Source organism: Sus scrofa, chromosome 3, assembly GCF_000003025.6.
Source record: "Sus scrofa isolate TJ Tabasco breed Duroc chromosome 3, Sscrofa11.1, whole genome shotgun sequence".
Taxonomy (NCBI): domain Eukaryota; kingdom Metazoa; phylum Chordata; class Mammalia; order Artiodactyla; family Suidae; genus Sus; species Sus scrofa.
Window position 1 is genome coordinate 55,458,782 of NC_010445.4, and position 17,670 is coordinate 55,476,451.

The window sequence follows — 17,670 nt, forward strand, 5'->3', positions numbered from 1 at the left end:
GACTGGATATAGTTTCCTGTGCTATATCTCATTGCTTAACCAGGATCTCATTGCTTATCCACTCCAAAGGCAATAGTTTGCTTCTATTAACCCTAGACTCCCAGTCCATCCCACTCCCTCCCCTTCCCCCTTGGCAACCACAAGTCTCTTCTCCAAGTCCATGAATTTCTTGTCTATGGAAAGGTTCCTTTGTGATATCCTAAGTGATATCCTATGGTATTTGTCTTTCTCTTTCTGACTTACTTCACTTAGTATGAGAGTCTCTTGTTAGACTTTTAAATCATCCACTTCCAGAATCACCCAGAAGCACAGATTCCAGGAAAATGGGGGCGGGGGCTGGGAGCACACAATGCAAACATGAACTGCAGATGCCACTGTCCAGCAGATAAAAACTCGGGTCAGCTTCCTCCCCCCGGACCTCACCCCACCTCACATGATTGCTTCATTGATCAAAGATGGAACAGGATTCTCCTCTTTGGGGAAGGTGTTGGGGTTTCCAGGCCCCAAGGACTCTTAGAATCACAGCTCAGACAGAAGTAAGTGTCAGGTTCCCTTGAGGGAAGACCGGCCGTGACAGCCAAGGCAGGGGACAGAGGCCGTTGTTCAGCGTCAGGGACATTCACCTTCTCCCCAGCCCCTTCAGCTTAGGGGCCAGAGTGGGCCTGAGCCCAGGACCTTTGCTAGATGATGCAGATGCACAGGAGTGGCGGGTACCCCAAATGGAGAGAAGGCAGGGAATGTTTGTCCTTTGGGTTTGTAGAGGGTAACCCGAGGCCATGCTGTCACACAGATGAATTCATTTGTATTCATGGATCACCGCATTTGCAAAGAGGCTCAGCTTGTCTGTTCACAGGTGTACCAAAGAGTAAAGAAAACAAAACCCAGGGCCTTGCCCAGTGTGGATGGCCATTGTCTCTCCAGACAGTGGGGGAAATGAATGATTCTGTATGATTTTAAATGGACCCATCTTGCTGTGACCCTTAAGGAGGACTCCCTGGGGAAGGGGTTACCTGGGCAATGGCAAGTGACTTTCTGAGTCATCAGCTATGACAGTAGATGCCAAAGCCACAGGCACAGAAGGAGTCATGGCCAGGAGTCCTGGGGTTTATTTTTAAAATACTTGTTCTTGTTTATTCCCGTAAAACCTGAGTCACTAAAACAACTAAAAGAGATTATATTCACTTAGAACCCATTTCAGTCATTGTCTTCTCCCACTCAACAGGAATAAACATGTACTTGCATTAGAAAATATGAGGTGGGGAGTTCCCACTGTGGCGCAGTGGGTTAAGAATTCAGCTGCAGTGGCTTGGGGTGCTGCAAAGACTTGGGTTTGATCCCTGACCCAGAGTAGGTTGTAGCTGTGGCTCAGCTTCAGTCCCTGGCCTGGGAACTTCCATATGCTGTGGATGTGGCCATAAAAAGAAAGGAAAGAAGGGAGAGAGGAAGGGAGGGAGGGAGGAAATAGCCAGTGATGGTGAGGATGTGGAGGGGTTGGTACCCAGGGCACACTTGGCAGGGATGTAGAACGGTGCAGTCGCTGTGGAAATCGGTATGACATTTCCTCAAAAAACTGATGATGTAGCAATTTCACTTCTGGGTTAGACCCCAAAGAATTGAAACCAGTTTCTCCCAGAGATATTTGTACACTTGTGTTCATAGCAGCATTATTCATAGTAGCAACCCATCAACAGATGAGTATACACAATGGGTGGTATATACCCATAGTAGAATATTATTCGGCTGTAGAAAGGAAGGAAATTCTGACACAGGCTACAACAGGGATGAACCTCAGAGACAGTCTGCTAAGTGAAATAAGCCAGACACAAAAGGACAAGTACTGTATGATTCCACTTATCCAAGGTGCTTAGAGTAATCAGGTTTATAGAGACAGAAAGTAGCAGGGTGGGTGCCAGAGCTTGGAAAAGAGGAAACAGGGATCCAGTGTTTCATGAGCACAGATGTTTAGTTTTACCAGAGGAAAAGTTCTGGAGATGGATGGTGGTGATGGCTGCGCAACGGATGTGCTTAATACCAGAGAGCTGTACACTTAAAAGTGGTTCAGATGGGAAATAAAAGAAATTGGAAAATAAAATACATCCGGGGAGAAAAATGTGAACTTGACCCTAATACTGAGCACCATGCTGGAACAGAAAGCTGTTGGATTTTTGTAGGTGGCAGGGTTGTCCCTAAAGCCCAGCCTTTCCCAGGTTCCTGCTCTGCACCACACCCCTCCCCCACCGCCAGGAATCTGCTCCCAGATGCACGATTGGGGCCCTGCTACTTCGCACTGACAAACATCTTCCTCTTTTTGGAAGAACCTGCTTAACCCTCCCTGGTGGAGGAGCTCATCGGCTTAGCGGGCAGGTGTCTTAGGGTGCTTCTGTCACTCTTCCATGTGCCTCCCCAAACCCCCTTCCTCACAGCTTTTGCCCCCTGCTGCCTTTCAGTGCCTTCTTGCCAAGGTATGAACTAGTAAAACATCTGAGATGTCACAGAGCTGAAAGCCAGATTTTCCCAAGAGAAGCCCTGAAGGTACAGAATCCTAGTGTGAGCTGATGGAATGCTGAGCAGACAGGGGCTCAGCACTTGCTGTACCCCAGCCTGGGAAATCCCACCCCTGAGCCAGCCCTGCAGCTTCCAGAGACAGGACCAAGCCCAAGTCTGCCCTGGGAGGAATGGGGCTGGTCGGTCTCACGGGAGGGAGAAAGCAGCTCTTGTCAGAAGCACCCCGGCCAGCTGCCCTGGGAGAGTGAGATAGGTTATCCGGCCCAGGGATACCTAGGGCCGAGGTTCTTGGAGCTGAGGGATGGGCCTCCAGGGTTTGGTCCAGCACTTCAGCCTCCCAGCCCAGGGATGGAGCCTAATGGAAGGGGAGGGTTGGCGTGCTGGCTGTACCATTTCCTGCCAAGGAGCTGACCCTTGGTGTGTTTCCTCTTTGCCCCTGAAGGTCTGTGTGGTATCCTCGTCCCGGCCGCAGTCTCCTGAGCCGCTCTTCTCCAGGCAGGAGAGCGATGCCTCCATCTCCCCCAGGACCTCGGACAGCAGCGTGGCACCCGTGGCTGATTTTGATTATCCCCCAGAATTCTCCTCCTGCCTGGACAACTCTGCAGCCAAGCACAAGCTCCTGGTCAAGCCCCGCAACCAGCGGTCAAGCAAAATGCGACGTCTGTCCTCGGTAACTGGGCAGGGGCAGGGTGGGTGGGCCTGGAGCCCCATCTGCCCCCAATACCGTCTCCCTGCCCTGAAGGACCCCTGCCCCCTAAGAAACCCCCACAGGCTGTGGGACCATGACCATGCCTCAGGATCTGGGGTAGGTCAAGGTTTCAACATAAATTAGATATGCCTCTCCCTGCATAGACACTTATCCATTCATGCTGCAGTACTTATCGGGAACCCTCCATGTGCCCTGAGTCCATTGCTTTCCTACTGCATTCAGTGTAATGTCTACACTGCAGGCCTGGCATAACCAGGCCCTGCTTACCTCCTTCCCCTCTCAACACATTTTGGCCTCCTTTCTGCATCTGGAGCTCTCCAAGCTGTTTCCCTCCTGGGGCCAGGCCATGCTGTGTCCCCTGCTTGGGACGCTCTCCTGGCCAAGTCCTGCTCAGCCCTTGGGGGATCGGCTCCGAGGTCCTCCCTGCAGAGACTGACCCTGTGGCCAGCAGCCTGCCTTCCCAGCCCTGTGTGCGCTTCCTCCACTCCCTTTATAAATAGGGAGATGCACACCTGTTTTTTCCCCCAGCCTTCTCCGAGACCTTGTTCCAACCATACTTCCAGCCTGGAGGAATGCTGGTCAGCGAACTGGCATCCCAGGACATGTGTGAACGAATGAACAAACGCATGAATGAGTGAGTGACTGAGGATGAAGGTGACCCACTAGAACGGAGACTGCCTGGGGTGAGGACCTACTTAGCAGCACGGGGATTGGGCCCCTGTAAGGACAGACCCTCCCTTGGGACATGCTGCTGGAGGGAAAGTCATCAGCTCAGCACTCTGGGAGCTGAGCACTCGCTCATGTGGTACTTTGGCTTGACGGGACCAGAGGTGAGAGGCTCGTGTAGGGATGACGCCTTCTCTGCTGCCCGCTGATGCCTGCAATGCCTCGTCCGCAGAGGAGCTGAGAAGTGGGGCATGGGGCCATCCTGGCCACCGAGAGTGACAGGGCTGAGAAAGAGATGCTCACAGACCAACATTCCCTCCCTGCCTCCCTAGAGACAGAATCGTGGGGCGTTGATGAAGTACCCAGGACAAGCTCGGCACTTCAGCTGGAGGCGTGGGCCGTGGCCTCACAGGCTGTCAGTGTCTCCCTGGAGAGAGTGGTGTTTCCTTTGGGCATATGGAAGGTGCTTTTGAAACTCAGGACTGCAGGGTTGACTTCTGAGGGAACTGATGTGGAGAAAGGATGGAGCTGTGTTGCCTCTGGCTAATGTGCCCTCATGCAAACTGGGGACCCGGTACCTGGGCAGGTACTTATATGTCTAGTGCCTTTGCAATTAAAGGCCTGGTACCGTGAGGACTTGCAAGGTCCAGTGACTCCAGCACAAGGGTATAGCTGCAGGGCAGGGTCCAAGCCAGCTCCCTGTGGCCCCCAGGTCTGGTCTGTCTTCCCATGGGAATGCCTTCTGCCCTAGAAGGGGTGTGTAACCAGCCACCACCTTCCAGGACTGGGCAGAGGGAAGCCAGGCCCATACTTCAGGTGGAAATGTAGCATCTTCTCTGATTGCCCCCAGGGCAGAGCTGTACCTCTGTCTTCACTTTAGAACTTTGACCTAGCTCTTGAACCCCATTTTTTAGAATAAGAGGAAATCTGATTTAGGCAGTCTGGGTAAACACAGTCATTCCTTAATTTAAAATGTCCTTTCCACATCTTCTCCTCCTTCTGGGTCAGGAGCAGGCATGAAAATGTTCCATTTTTGAGGTGTCTGTATTTTCCTGACTGCACAGAGGTGTCTGCCCAGGGCTCACCAGTGTCACTGTTGGGTCCTTAGTTGGAAGCCTCTGTCTTTATGTCCACAGCCCACTGTGCCTGTTGGTCATGAAGTCCCTCCTCCCAACCATGAAGACCTTCTTCTGGGGACCAAGTGCTTCCATATGTCCCCGTTCCACTTGGAGTGTGGGGAAGCGCCACTACGCTGCCTCCTCTGCTGCCCTGGGGACTTCTGGAGGTTCAGTTTCCTTTTGGATTTCACTGGACAGCGAGGTCCAAGTTTCCCCTGCTTTTCTGATCCCGTGACATTTGGAGTCTCTTTTTGGTTTTTGGCTGCACCTGTGGCATATGGAAGTTCCTGGGCCAGGGATTGAACCCATGCCACCAGAGAGCCAACGTCAGATCCTTATCTGCTGTGCCACAGCAGGAACTCCTGGGCTTTCTTTCCCTATTATGTGCTCTCCCACCTCCCCACTCCAGGCTCAGGCATCCTCAGTCTCTTCCTGCTGTTGTCCATGCTCTTTCCTCTAACTGGGCAGAATAGTTGCCTGGTGTCCTCCAGCTCTGCCATCACTGGGATAAAGTCTACATCATCTAGGCTCTGAATCTTTGGGAGTGCTAAGAAAAAAAGGGGGAGGGCAGCTTTTCTTAGAAATCTCGCCTTGCACAGAAAAACAAAAACAAAAACAAAAACCTTGGCTGTCAAGATTGTGATATTTATTACAAATTTGAAAAACACATTCAAGATTGCATTTGGAAAATGGAAAAAAAAATTGCATTTGGCTGGAGAAGAGGGCAAGATGGTGAGGTAAAAGGACCTTGAGGTCGCCTTCTCTGATGAGCACACCCAAATCACAACTAATGGATAAAAAAGACTGGAACCTACTAAGAAAGATACTCTACACCCGAGACATAAAGAAGAAACCCCACAAGACAGTAGTATGGGCACACTTGCAATATAATCAAATCTCCTACACCCTGAATGGGCAACCCACAAACTGAAGAACATCACATCACAGAAGTTCTCCCACAGAAATGAGAGTCCTGAGCCCTACATCAGACTCCAAGTGGGGGTCTGGCATTGGGAGGAGGAGCCCCTAGAGCACTTGGCCTTGAAGGCCAGCAGGGCTTGAGTGGAGATGTTCCACAGGACTAGGGGAAACAGAGATGGGACTCTTGGAGGGTGCACACAAGTCTCCTGCACACCAGGATCTTCATAGGTGCCTACCAGCGGGTTGTGGAGGGTAAGCTGAGGAGGCAGAGGGTGGCTATGGCTCACTGTGGGGACAAGGTCACTGGCAGCCGAGGTACCAGGAAATATTATTGGCATGAGCTTTTCTGGAGGCCACCATTTTGGAACCAAGACCCAGCCCTCCCTATAGGCTCCGTCTCAAGCCAAACAACTAAGAGGGTGGGAACACAGCCCCACCCATCAGCAGACAGTTTGGTTAAAGACTCCCTGAGCCCACAGCCACCTCTAGACACATCCCTTGACATGGCCCTGCCTACTAGAGGGCCAGGACCCAGCTCCACCCACCAGTGGGCAGGCATCAGAAGGAAGAAAACTACTATCCAGCAGCCTGCAGAACTGAGTCTGCAGATGCAGACCAGAACCTTCCCTGGGTCCAGCTGGTTGGTCCCTAGCTAACAAGAGGGGAGTGTACTACAGGGACACCTAGGACATCCTCTACAGTGGACATTTCTCCAAGGTCAAGAAACATAACTAACCTTCATACACATAAAAATACAAATAGAAATTTAGACAAAATGAGGGAGTTTCTATTGCGACTCAGTGGGCTAAGAATCCATCTAGTATCCATGAGGTTGCGGGTTTGATCCCTGGCCTTGCTCAGTGGGTTAAGGATCTGGTGTTGCTGTGAGCTACCGTGTAGGTCACAAATGCAGTTCTGATCTGGCTTTGCTTGGCTGTGGTGTAGGCCAGCAGCTACAGCTTGGATTTGACCCCTAGCCTGGGAACTTCCATATGCTATAGGTTTGGCTCTAAAAAGCAAAAAAGAAAAAGAAAAAGACATGGCAGAGGAATATGTTTCAGATGAAGGAACAAGATAAAACACCAGAAAAATAGCTAAGTGATGTGGAGCTTGGCATTCTACCCAAGAAAGAGTTCAGAGTAATGAATGTAAAGATGATCCAAGAACTCAGAAAAAGAATGGATGCTCAGCGTGAGAAGTTACGAGACTTTTTAACAAAGAGAAGATATAAAGAGCAGTCAAACAGCATTGAAAAATATAATAATCGAAACAAACAAACTATAAGGGGAGTTCCCATCGTGGCACAGCAGAAATGAATCCAACTAGGAACCATGAGGTTGCAGGTTCGATCCCTGGCCTTGCTCAGTGGGTTAAGGATCTGGCATTGCTGTGAGCTATGGTGTAGGTTGCAGACACGGCTCAGATCTGGCGTTGCTGTGGCTCTGGCATAGGCCGGCAGCTGTGGCTCTGTCATAGGCCAGCAGCTGTAGCTCTGATTAGACCCAGCCTGGGAACCCCCTTATGCTGCAGGTGCAGCCCAAAACGAGAAGGAATCAATAACAGAAGGATGGAAAGTGAGCTGGAAGACAGAGTGTAGAAGTCACTGCCATGGAACAGAATGAAGAAAAAAGAATGAAAAGCAATGAAGGCAGTTTAAGAGACCTCTGGAACAATGCCCAAAGCACCAACATTGTCATGATAGGGGGTCCCAGGAGAAGAAGAGAGAGACAAAGGGCCTGAGAAAATATTTGAACAGATATTGCTGAAAACTTCTCTAACCTGGGAAAGGAGACAGTCAGCCAAGTCCAGGGAGGACAGAGTCCCAAACAGGATTAACCCAAAGAGGAACATGCCCAACCCTTAGTAATCAAATTGACAAAAATTAAAGAGAGAGGAAATAGTAAAAGCAAAAAGGGAAATGCAACAAATAACATAAAAGGAATCTGCATAAGGTTATCAGCGGGCATTTCAGCAGAAACCTCAGGCCAGAAGGGCGTGACACGATATATTTAAAGTGAGATGAAAGGGACAAGCCAAACTATTCTACTCAGCACAGTTCTCATTCAGATTTGACAGAGAAATCAAGGCTGCATTTGGCCAGATCCGTCAGTCCCACCAAAGCAGTGGAACACATGGGTGTTGGTTTGGAAGGCTGTGCCCTGTAGATGTGGCACGTCCATAAATGTTTACAACAACATTCTCCTCACACCAGTTGGTTCTCATCCCAACCCAGGCAGGGCAAAGGGAGGGAATAGTATTCCCTCTGTTCTGTCTGGAGCAGCACAATTAGATGGCCTGCCTAAGAGCATGTGGCTGCCAGAGCGGCCAACAAGCCCTGAGTCTCAGAGGCTGATCCCTCCTCCCCACACCAGCACTGCTCAGCAGCAGCATCCTCTGCCCAGAGATGATGTGGAAGCTTCCCAAAGACACTTGCTTTCTGGCTAGAGGAGGTAGATGAGCAGGTAGCTGTGATAGTGTCCCCATCTGGGTGGGGGGACCCCTGCTTCCGATTCCTGGGGAGGGGTCCTGCGGAGCAAAGCTTCTCTGAGGGCCTAGAGCAGGAGGTGACACGAGGGCAGAGGAGATGAATTAGACAAACCCATCCTTCTCTCCCAGCCAGAGAGCCCCGGCTTAGACAGGAGCCACTTTGTTCCCTACAGAGCCTCTGCTCAGCAGCGACATCCACCCTCCAGAGTGCACGCCTACACCACCTCCCCCGGTACCCCCTCAGAAGTGCAGGCAGCTCAAGCTGGATGAGCCCAAGCCAGGCCAGCTCCTCAGCTGTGTGCTGACTTACTGTGGGTGCCCATGGTGTTAAAACATGACTCATGCCCTAAGGGGGTTTCAACATCAAGGACTTCCTCTGGTTACAAAAAGCCAGTAACACTTTGTGAACCTGCAGCTTTCGAAAATTCTTCTGTAGATTTCACATCTTCCTCTGTTTCAGTGCAGAGGAACAGGATTGTGCTTCTTGGCACAAGCTAGCTTGGGTGTGATCACAAACATCTCAGGTACCTTGTGCCAGGTTAGCAAGCAGGTGCCAGCTGGAAAATGTTAAAATAACAACAACAAAAACTTATTGCAAACACTCCTCTGGGTGTTTCCAAAAAAAAAAAAAAAAAAAAAAAAAAAAAGAAGAAGAAAGGAGGGCAGTGCGCTTGCGCAGAAGCCTGGGTGACTCTCCTAAAGTTCAGTTTAAAGCTGGGAACGTTTGAAAAAGACCAGCCTCAGTGCCCTCAGTCTTGTTCACGTTTGCTTTTGAATGATCCATGATTACCTCTAGTTCCTTTCCTTCCTAAGAAGCAGGAACAGACCTTGTGGGTGGTAAGGAGGAAGTGGACTCAATCTAGATTCCAGAGACCTTTTGGAGGAAAAATGGCACAAGGCAGTGTATTATGGTCAAGCCAGTAGGACTTCAGGAGAGAAGGGAGAGCCCTGAGCTGCAGGGCACAGGCCAGGCTTCCCATAGGAATGGAACTGGAGGAAGCTCTGGGGATACAGGGGGAGTAGAGAGGGGACTGCTCAGCTGCCTTATTAGCTTAGCCTTGACCATGATGAGGACCTCTCTGAGGAAATAATAATCCTCTCCTCACTGGGACTAATCAGTGAGTAAGTGAAATAACCACATAGAGCAGAGAGCGTGGCAGACCCTGCTGACGTGGGTTCCCTTACTTTTGCTTTACGTTGTAGAGTAGTGTCCACTGGTTTTGTGGCTCCACCTTAAGAGCTTCAGGCAACATTCATTTTAGGGGCAGAGCAGCCTCTGTTCTGCGGGAAGCTGTTATGGGGAGGCAAGACTCCAAACAGACCAATAAGGGAGGATTAAGAAAGACACCTGGGAGTTCCCTTCATGGTGCAGTGGAGACGAATCCAAATAGTATCCATGAGGATTCGGGTTCAATCCCTGGCCTTGGGGATCAGTGGATTGGGGATCTGGCTTTGCTGTGAGCTGTGGTGTAGGTCGCAGATGCAGCTCAAATCCTGCATTGCTGTGGCTGTGGCGTTGGCCAGCACCTGTAGCTCTGATTCGACCCCTAGCCTGGGAACTTCCATATGCCACAAGTGTGGCCTGAAGAAAAGAAAAAAGAAAAGACACCTGTGTGTGAATGTCCACCTAAGTGCTAGCTTTGGAGACATACTGCTTCGGGGGTTCCCTAGTGGCTCAGCAGATTAAGGATCTGGCAGTGCCACTGCTGTAGCCCGTGTTGCTGCTGTGGTGCACTTTCCGTTCCTGCCTCAGGAACTTCCACATGCTATGGGTGTGGCCAAAAGAAAAAAAAAAAAAAAAAAGACGGGGAGAGAGACATTCTGCTTCCTTTAAAACTAAACCTTTGCCAAGGGAATTCTCCTTGTGACTCAGAGGGTTAAGAATCCGACTGGTATCCATGAGGATGCGGTTCTATCCCTGAACTCAGTGGGTTAAGGATCCGTACTTGCACTGGTGAACTGTGGTGTAGGTTGCAGACACAGCTCGAATCCTGTGTTGCTGTGGCTGTGGTGTAGGCCAGCAGCTGCAGCTCCAATTCAACCCCCTGGGAACTTCCATGTGCCACAGGTGCGACCCTAAAAAGGAAAAGGGAAAAGAAGAAACCTTGACCGAAATGGGGAGGCCACAGTGTTCCTAATGATGCTGTGCTTTGACCTCTTTATTTCTCTTAGAGAGCACAGTCTGAATCCCTGAGCGATCTGACGTGTACCCCAGAGGAGGAGGAAGACGATGAGAAATCGCTACCCAAAGCCAGCACGGAGGAGAAGTCTAGTTCTGGGCAGCAGGAGGGGGCACCGGAGAGAGGCCCCGAACCAGAGGAGCCGGCCACGGTGCTGCCACCAGCGGGGACCCGGGCGCGGCGGGGGCGGCTGCAGCACTGCGCAGCGCTCACCGCCAGCACCGAGGAGGAAAGCCCCCCGGGGGACAACCCCTCCAGCCGCCCAGCCACCCCAGAGGTCATAGAGCCCGTGTCAGGCCCAGCTCCCCGCGCAGAGTCCCCGGCTCTGCCGGAAGGCTCCCCGAGCCCTAATCCAGACAGTGAAAACCAGAGAGAGGAGCCGTCCCTGGAAAACAAGGGTCTCCCCGACGGGGACACAGTGGACGAGGTTGTTCGTGCTTCTGGAGACGCTGAGGGTCGATTATCTCCCTGCGTCCCAGAGGGGGACCCGACCCTTCCAGACACAGGCACCGCCGCCACACCCGAGACGCCCTCTGGTCCAGGAGACCCCTCGGGCCTGCAGGACGGCCTGCGGCCGAGTCTGGATGTAACGGGTCCAGAGGGCCCAGGGCCAGAAGCCCCCGCCCCCAGCCCTCCGGTCCCCAAGAGCTGCTTGAAGCACAAGGCCTCGGCCGTGACCGTGAACGTGAGCCTCGGCGCGGCCCCCTCACCGCCCACCGCGCAGCCGGCTCCCGAGGAGCCTGCACCCCAGGCCCCGGACCGGGAGGCCGCCCCTGCGGAGCCCTCCAGGTCCGAGCGGGCGAAGTCCCCCGCGGCGGCCCTAGAGGCGGCGGCGCCGGAGCGGAGGGTGGAGAGAGGAGGCCGCGAGGCGCGGGCGGCCAAGAAGTTCTCGGTGTCGTCGGGCCGGGAGTGGCCGCGAGCTGGAGGCCGCCTGCTCGAGCCCCGCGGCCCTGCTGTCCGGCTGCCGCTTGTGAGGAGCGGCCCGGCCTGGAAGAGCGAGGCCGCCCTCGACGACCTCCCGGCGGCCCCCGAGCCCCAGAGCGCGAAGCCCGGCCCTCGGAAGCCGACCGCCCCGGCCGAGCGCGGTTCTCCCGACTCGGCGGCCCCGGCGACCACCGCGGACTCCGGCCAGGCGGCCCGCGAGCGGCCGGCGGGCGGGGACGGAAGCCCCTTCCCGGTCAAGCTCCGCTCCACGTCGCTGTCCTTCAAACACAGAGAAGCGCCCTGCCCGGAAGGGAGAGGGATCAAGAGGTACAGCGCCGAGGTCAGGTTCGAGAGGGGAGGGCTGACCCTGCTCTCCAGGGACGACAAGTGTCCGCTGGGGACCGGCCCCGCCGCCGCCCGAGGCGCCAAGTCCCCCAACGAGCCCGGGAAGGCCAAGGCCCGGTCCGCCGAGCAACTCAGCTCCAAACCGCCCCTTCCCAGAAAGCCGCTGCTGCAGACCCTCACCCTCCCGCAGTCGCCCACGCCCCCAGACCCCAGCCTCGGGGACCCTGAGAAGCTGGGACCTTCCGCCGACCCCAGGAAGGAGAGCCAGGCAGCGGAGAGAAAATCGCCCCACAGGGCAGCTGGTAAGCAGCTTGGGGAGGGTGATTTCGAAGGGGCAGGGCGATGTGGGGATCCCGTTGATTGGATTATGTTGTTGCAAGTCCGCAGAGAATGTAAATGCTTTGGGTAAAGTCCTTGTTGCAGGGGAACTGCAAGAAAATGTCAAAATTCCTGTGGGTAGCACTAATACAGTTGATCAAGAATTAGGAATAGAGGGGAAGGGAAAGGAATATATTTGTATTCTGAGGTCTGTATAAGTTCAGAGAAGCAGGGGAAATGTACAGAAAGTTCTGCAGCACATTCTGAGAGGAGATGGGACAGTCAGCGCATGGCTCAGATGCTCCTTCCTCCTCCCAGGACAGGTGTGCCTGCCTGGATGGCCACTCTCCTGGGGCCTAAGCTAGCTCTTGGTTATAAATGAAGCATCTGGCTCTGCTGTCATTCAGCATCCTTCACACCGACCTTTCCCCCAAAGGAAGAATTTCCTTCTGTTTAATAATCAGGCTCTCAGGGCCCAGGCTGACACAGAAAGCATCCCATCTATTGGATCGTGAGTCCTGGTAAAATGTGAGTTCCTCCGGGGGCAGACATCAACAGGGAGATGGTGTTAAGACTGGGGCAGAATGTAAGAATCTTCTAAAGCAACTGTCTTTTAAGATGAGCAGAGACAAAATAGATGACCTTTCTATGTCTTTGACATTTGTCACTTTTTATTTATAGCGTTTCAGATGAAAGGAGAAATCTGTTGGAAGTGGGTATTTTCAGTGGCGCTAAAGAATCTCTCGTTGCTGGTTTCTTTAATTAATGGAAGTCAGTGTGCTGAAAATGGAGCCGGACACACAAGTCTTGGGGAAGGGTGGAAATGGGGACCCTAAGGAGAAATTGTCTGTGACAGATTTTATAAAACAACACAACTTTCAGAATATTTAAGTGGCTGCTGTGAGTCAGGACTCCATTGAGACTCTGCATTGTGGAACAGAAGAGCTAAAACCCGGTTCTCCTAGGGACCCCACACCCAAAAGGGGGGGAGCGAAGGCACCCACAAAGATAGGTTCAGAGATGTGCTAGTCTTTCATGTCTTCCTCCCAGGAAAGTTAGTGGAAGTGCTGTGTATATAGGTCTTTAAATTCCTAAGGTGACACCCAAAGATTCAGGCAATTCCAGGGAGAAGTTTCAGGAAAACGCCTCCCAAGAGCGGGCACACGTAGCCTTTCTGGTCCAGGCCCCTGGGCTCTGCCGTGATTTTCTGCTGTTGCTGCTACAGTTACATTAGGATAGTCAGTGAGGGAGCTTTGAGGAAGGTTCAGGTTGGAGCTGATGCTCTGCTCTGCTCTGCCAGTGTCCAGGTTATTGAAGCCATTGTAGAGTGGTGCTAAAAGCCATTGACTTCTTTTGATTTATAAAATGTAATGTAATATTTGTTAACGGCTTTCCTTCAGTAGTAGCATAGTCTTGTCCATCTGTCTTTGTTAACATTCCCTAAGCCACAGAGGTAACTCACGGGGATGAGTTCTCGAGTGGAAGAATCTAGGTTAGTTTCGGGGGCATGAGTAGTGACATTCACTTCTGGGTAGAGAGAGAAGCGGGAGAATTGCTGCATTGTGCTGGGAACCGGCCCTCCCAGGGTGGGGTGGTATTTGAGGGATGAGAGCCAGGAAAGCCTGGGGCTCCTGCCTGGTTCCACCTGGGAACCTGGGGACCACGTCCTGCTGACCAGAGCAGACCCTTGGGGGCCTATGCTCCTGGAGAGCATCAGTGAGGCAGCCTCCACTCCCCCCGCCCCCAGACACCAGAGCTTCTTGCGGCTCAGTCATTATTATTACTTCTGCTCTCATCATCAGTGCGCCAAATTATAGCAGCTGAAGGCAATTAAATTCATATAAAGCATACAGATGATAAAAGTTGTAATAACAGTATTACGCAGTTTTCCAGGAAGGGCTAATTGTTGCTGTTTATTATCTTGTGGTGGCAGGCACTTTACCCAGGTCTCCCAAAGGTGGGTTACGGAGCTGTCCCAGAAGGGCACATTCCACCCCAGGGACTCCAGCTGCTTTGTCCCCAACGCTCCTGCCCGTGCCCCTCCTCAACTCCACACACTGTCTGCAGTTCTTGGAAGACGGAGAGATCCTGGCAGGGGGGTGTGGGTAGGATATGATGCTTGTCGCCATAAAGAAAGGAGCCCAGCTTGCCAACTGGCTTGTAGGGTGGGCGCCACAAGCCCAGTACATTTGTGCTCGTCAGTGCAAAGGAGACCAGTTAATCTGCTCGTTTGCCATAGGAGGTGAACAGCTCAGGGTTATCAGCTCTGTTCACGTGTGCGGGACGGTTCCCATCCTCCTGTTGGACCAGTCCATCCCAGAGTCTAAGTGGCCAGTCTGGAAGCAGCTTCCTACATACAGGATTAGAATTAGAACAGGGGATGCCATGAAATATAGGAATTACATGGAAGTGAGCCCGCTCTCTGAATGGTCTTCCTATTGCCCTTCCTTCTAGTCTTTCTGTGTGTATTGGATGTGGGGGTGTGTATTTTCTACATAGTAGTGGACATTCGTTGGATATTTTGGAGAGTAGCTGGACAAAGTGCTGTTCTCACCAGAGGCCTCCACACCTCCTTCCCTCCCGACCAGGCTGGTGACCTGGCACACTCAGGTCCCTGATCCTTTTTCTCTTGACTCCAGCCCTCACTTGTTCATGCATTCATTCTCTCAACATGCATGCATTCCTGCCACACTGGGCTGGCCCCCAGAGGCGGAAGAGCATGCCAGCATTGCCATCAAGGGGCCTAGTGGCCCGAGGAGACAGGTGGCAGCTGGATGCCATGGGGGAGTGTAGCTAGATGCCAATCTTGTCTTTGGAGTCAGGGATGTTTTCTGGAGGAAATGAACTCAAAGAGACTGTCACCTTCTCTAATGACGTAGTTATTTCAGTGTATTCAAGTTCATTTGAATAGAATACAAGGAATTTGGTGGGATTTTTGTTTTGTTTTGTGTGTTTGGTGTCCTGCTAAACATATATTCGTATCTTTTATTCTTAAACAACTTTATTCACCCCTACCTTTCTTTTTTTAGTCCTATCCTTCCCCTTCTGGCCTGTGTGGTCCACACTGTGGGCGCCTTCCCTGTGTTCCTCAAAGTGTGTATATCTGCTCATCCTTGCCCACCTCCCAGAGCAGTACTCTCCTCGGTTCCCACCTGTTTCCTTGACTCCCTCAGCCACAGAAGCTGGACCATAACCATCTGTGTGCCACCTGACCTGACATCTCCATGCTCATAATTCAGTTTACTGACACCTCCCTCCCCACTGATCATTTCCCTTCTCAGCTCCCCCGTCTATCCAGATATTCAGGCAAGAGACTTCAGAGTCACTACAAATATTTTAATCTGGAGTTCCCGTCATGGCACAGTGGAAACAAAACCAACTAGGAGCTCGGAGGGTTCGATCCCTGGCCTCGCTCAGTGGTTAAGGATATGGCGTTGCTGTGAGCTGTGGTGTAGGTTTGCAGATGTGGCTTGGACCTGGTGTTGCTGTGGCTCTGGCATAGGCCAGCAGCTACAGCTACAGCTCCGACTGGACCCCTAGCCTGGGAACTTTCACATGCTGCGGGTGCAGCCCTAAGAAGACCAAAAAAAAAAAAAAAATTAATCTGGAAAATACTGAAGGGCCTAAAAGTTATAGCAAAAATCACTTTGTGATCATACTGTTAAAACAATTACACAAAAAGGGACTTGCAGTTCTGACCAGGATGAGTAAACACACACCACGCTCCCTCTCCCATGGTATAATTTCAAACCCTGCACAAAATGCATAAAATGAATGTCAGAGGACTCTAAAAGGTGGATGAGAGCTGTTGGGCTGGGAAGGGGGATCAGAGTCCTTATTATGGCCTAGATCAAGATGAAAGTGAAGTGGCACCTCCCTTCCCTGTCACTGTGTACCAACAACCCCTGCTCCCTGCTCCCTGCCACCACCAGAACCAGCACCAGCCTTTCAAGACAGAGCTAGTTGGATGGTCCTGGTCCTACTCCAGGTGAGCACCAGCAACAAAGCTGCAACCCAGGTGTGGCAGTGGTTCCTGCAAGATGGAGCTCTTTTGATTCTCTCATCCCCATGCCAGGCAAGTGCCAGCAAGAAACTGGCTCCTCTTACCTGGTGGCAGTGGCAATGGCATCCAGAGCTCTTTAACCCTCCAGCCCTACTCCAGACAAGAGCCAGCAAAGAGGCACCTGCCTCCGCCCACAGCAGCACCTGCAGGTCAGAACCCTTCTGACTCTAGGCATCACCCCAGCATACCCAGTTGTGAAGCCACACCCCCCTCAGCAGGTGGGGTACTGGTGGTACCACAGGTGCCCTTCTCTCACCAACCTGCTCCTGAGGTGGTCCTGGTCACAAGAGTGCACAATAGTGCAGAGGCTGGACTAGCCAGAGAAACTTGGGGGTGGAAATTACAGAAAGAAGACACCTGAGAAAGAATCCTTCACGTACAGATAAGAAATCCTGGGCTTATCTCTAGTTGCACCTATGGATCAACACAGATAAACCTTTGAGAATTTTAATAGAATCAAGTCTCAACATAATACCCAAAATGTCTAGGATACAAACCAAAATCATTCAACATACAAAGGACCAGGAAAATAAGAACAGTTCTCAAAGAAAGAAACAGTCAATAAAAGTCAACCCTGAGATGATCCAAAGGTTGGAATGACTAGACAAAGACTTTAAAGCAACTGTCATACCATGGTTTGGAGACATAAGAGTGAGCACTCGTGAAATGAATGGAAAGATTCTTTGCAAACAAATAAACGATATTTTTAAAAATCCAAATGAATTTTAAAACAGGGAAATATTAGTTAAAAATTCATTCAAAGAGTTCATTAGTAGAATGGAGACAATGAAGGAAAGGGTCAGTAAACTTGAAGATAGATCAATAGATAATACCCTGAACACAAAAAGAAAAAAAAATATTTTAAAGCATCTGGAGCCAGTGTAACAATATTAAAAAGTCTAACATTCATGTCATTGGAGTCCCAGAAGAGAAGAGAAAGAGATTTGAGCAGAAAAGAATTGAGCAGAAGAAATAATGACTGAAAACTCCCTACATTTTTGACAAATAAATTTACAGATCCATGGAGCTCAGATGAATTACTTTTGCAGCTTTGTTAAAAAAAAGAGTGGCTTTATTGTTTGGTTTTACTTTACCTTTTCAACAAGTGGTTCTGGAGTGTGTGAACATCCATAGGCAAAAGTATGAACTTTGACCTATGTTTCATATCATATACCAAAATTAATTCAAAAGGGATTACTGACTTAAAAGTAAAATGAAACTATAAAACCAGTAGGAACTTAGGGGAAAAGATCTTTGAAACAAGGGTCTTGGCAATGAGTTCTTAGGCTTGACATAAAAACATAATCCATGAAAGGAAAAATTGATAAATTGGACTTCAGAATTTAAAACTTTTGCTCTGCCAGAGATCCCATTAAGAGGATGAAAAGACAAGCTATGAGCTGTTGAGAACATATCTGAAAAACATATATCCAA

General features: G+C 51.0%; 1 protein-coding gene across 13 annotated transcripts in view; it reads left to right on the forward strand.

Annotated features, from left to right (window-relative positions):
• KIAA1211L (KIAA1211 like) overlaps nucleotides 1-17,670 on the forward strand; it is a 138,637-nt gene that overhangs the window by 108,292 nt on the left and 12,675 nt on the right. For all 13 annotated transcript variants that reach the window (XM_021087220.1, XM_021087223.1, XM_021087217.1 and 10 more), the window contains 2 exons: nucleotides 2,948-3,175; nucleotides 10,579-12,157. In XM_021087220.1, the coding sequence (XP_020942879.1) occupies nucleotides 2,948-3,175; nucleotides 10,579-12,157 (1,807 nt within the window). The remainder of the gene's footprint in view (nucleotides 1-2,947; nucleotides 3,176-10,578; nucleotides 12,158-17,670) is intronic.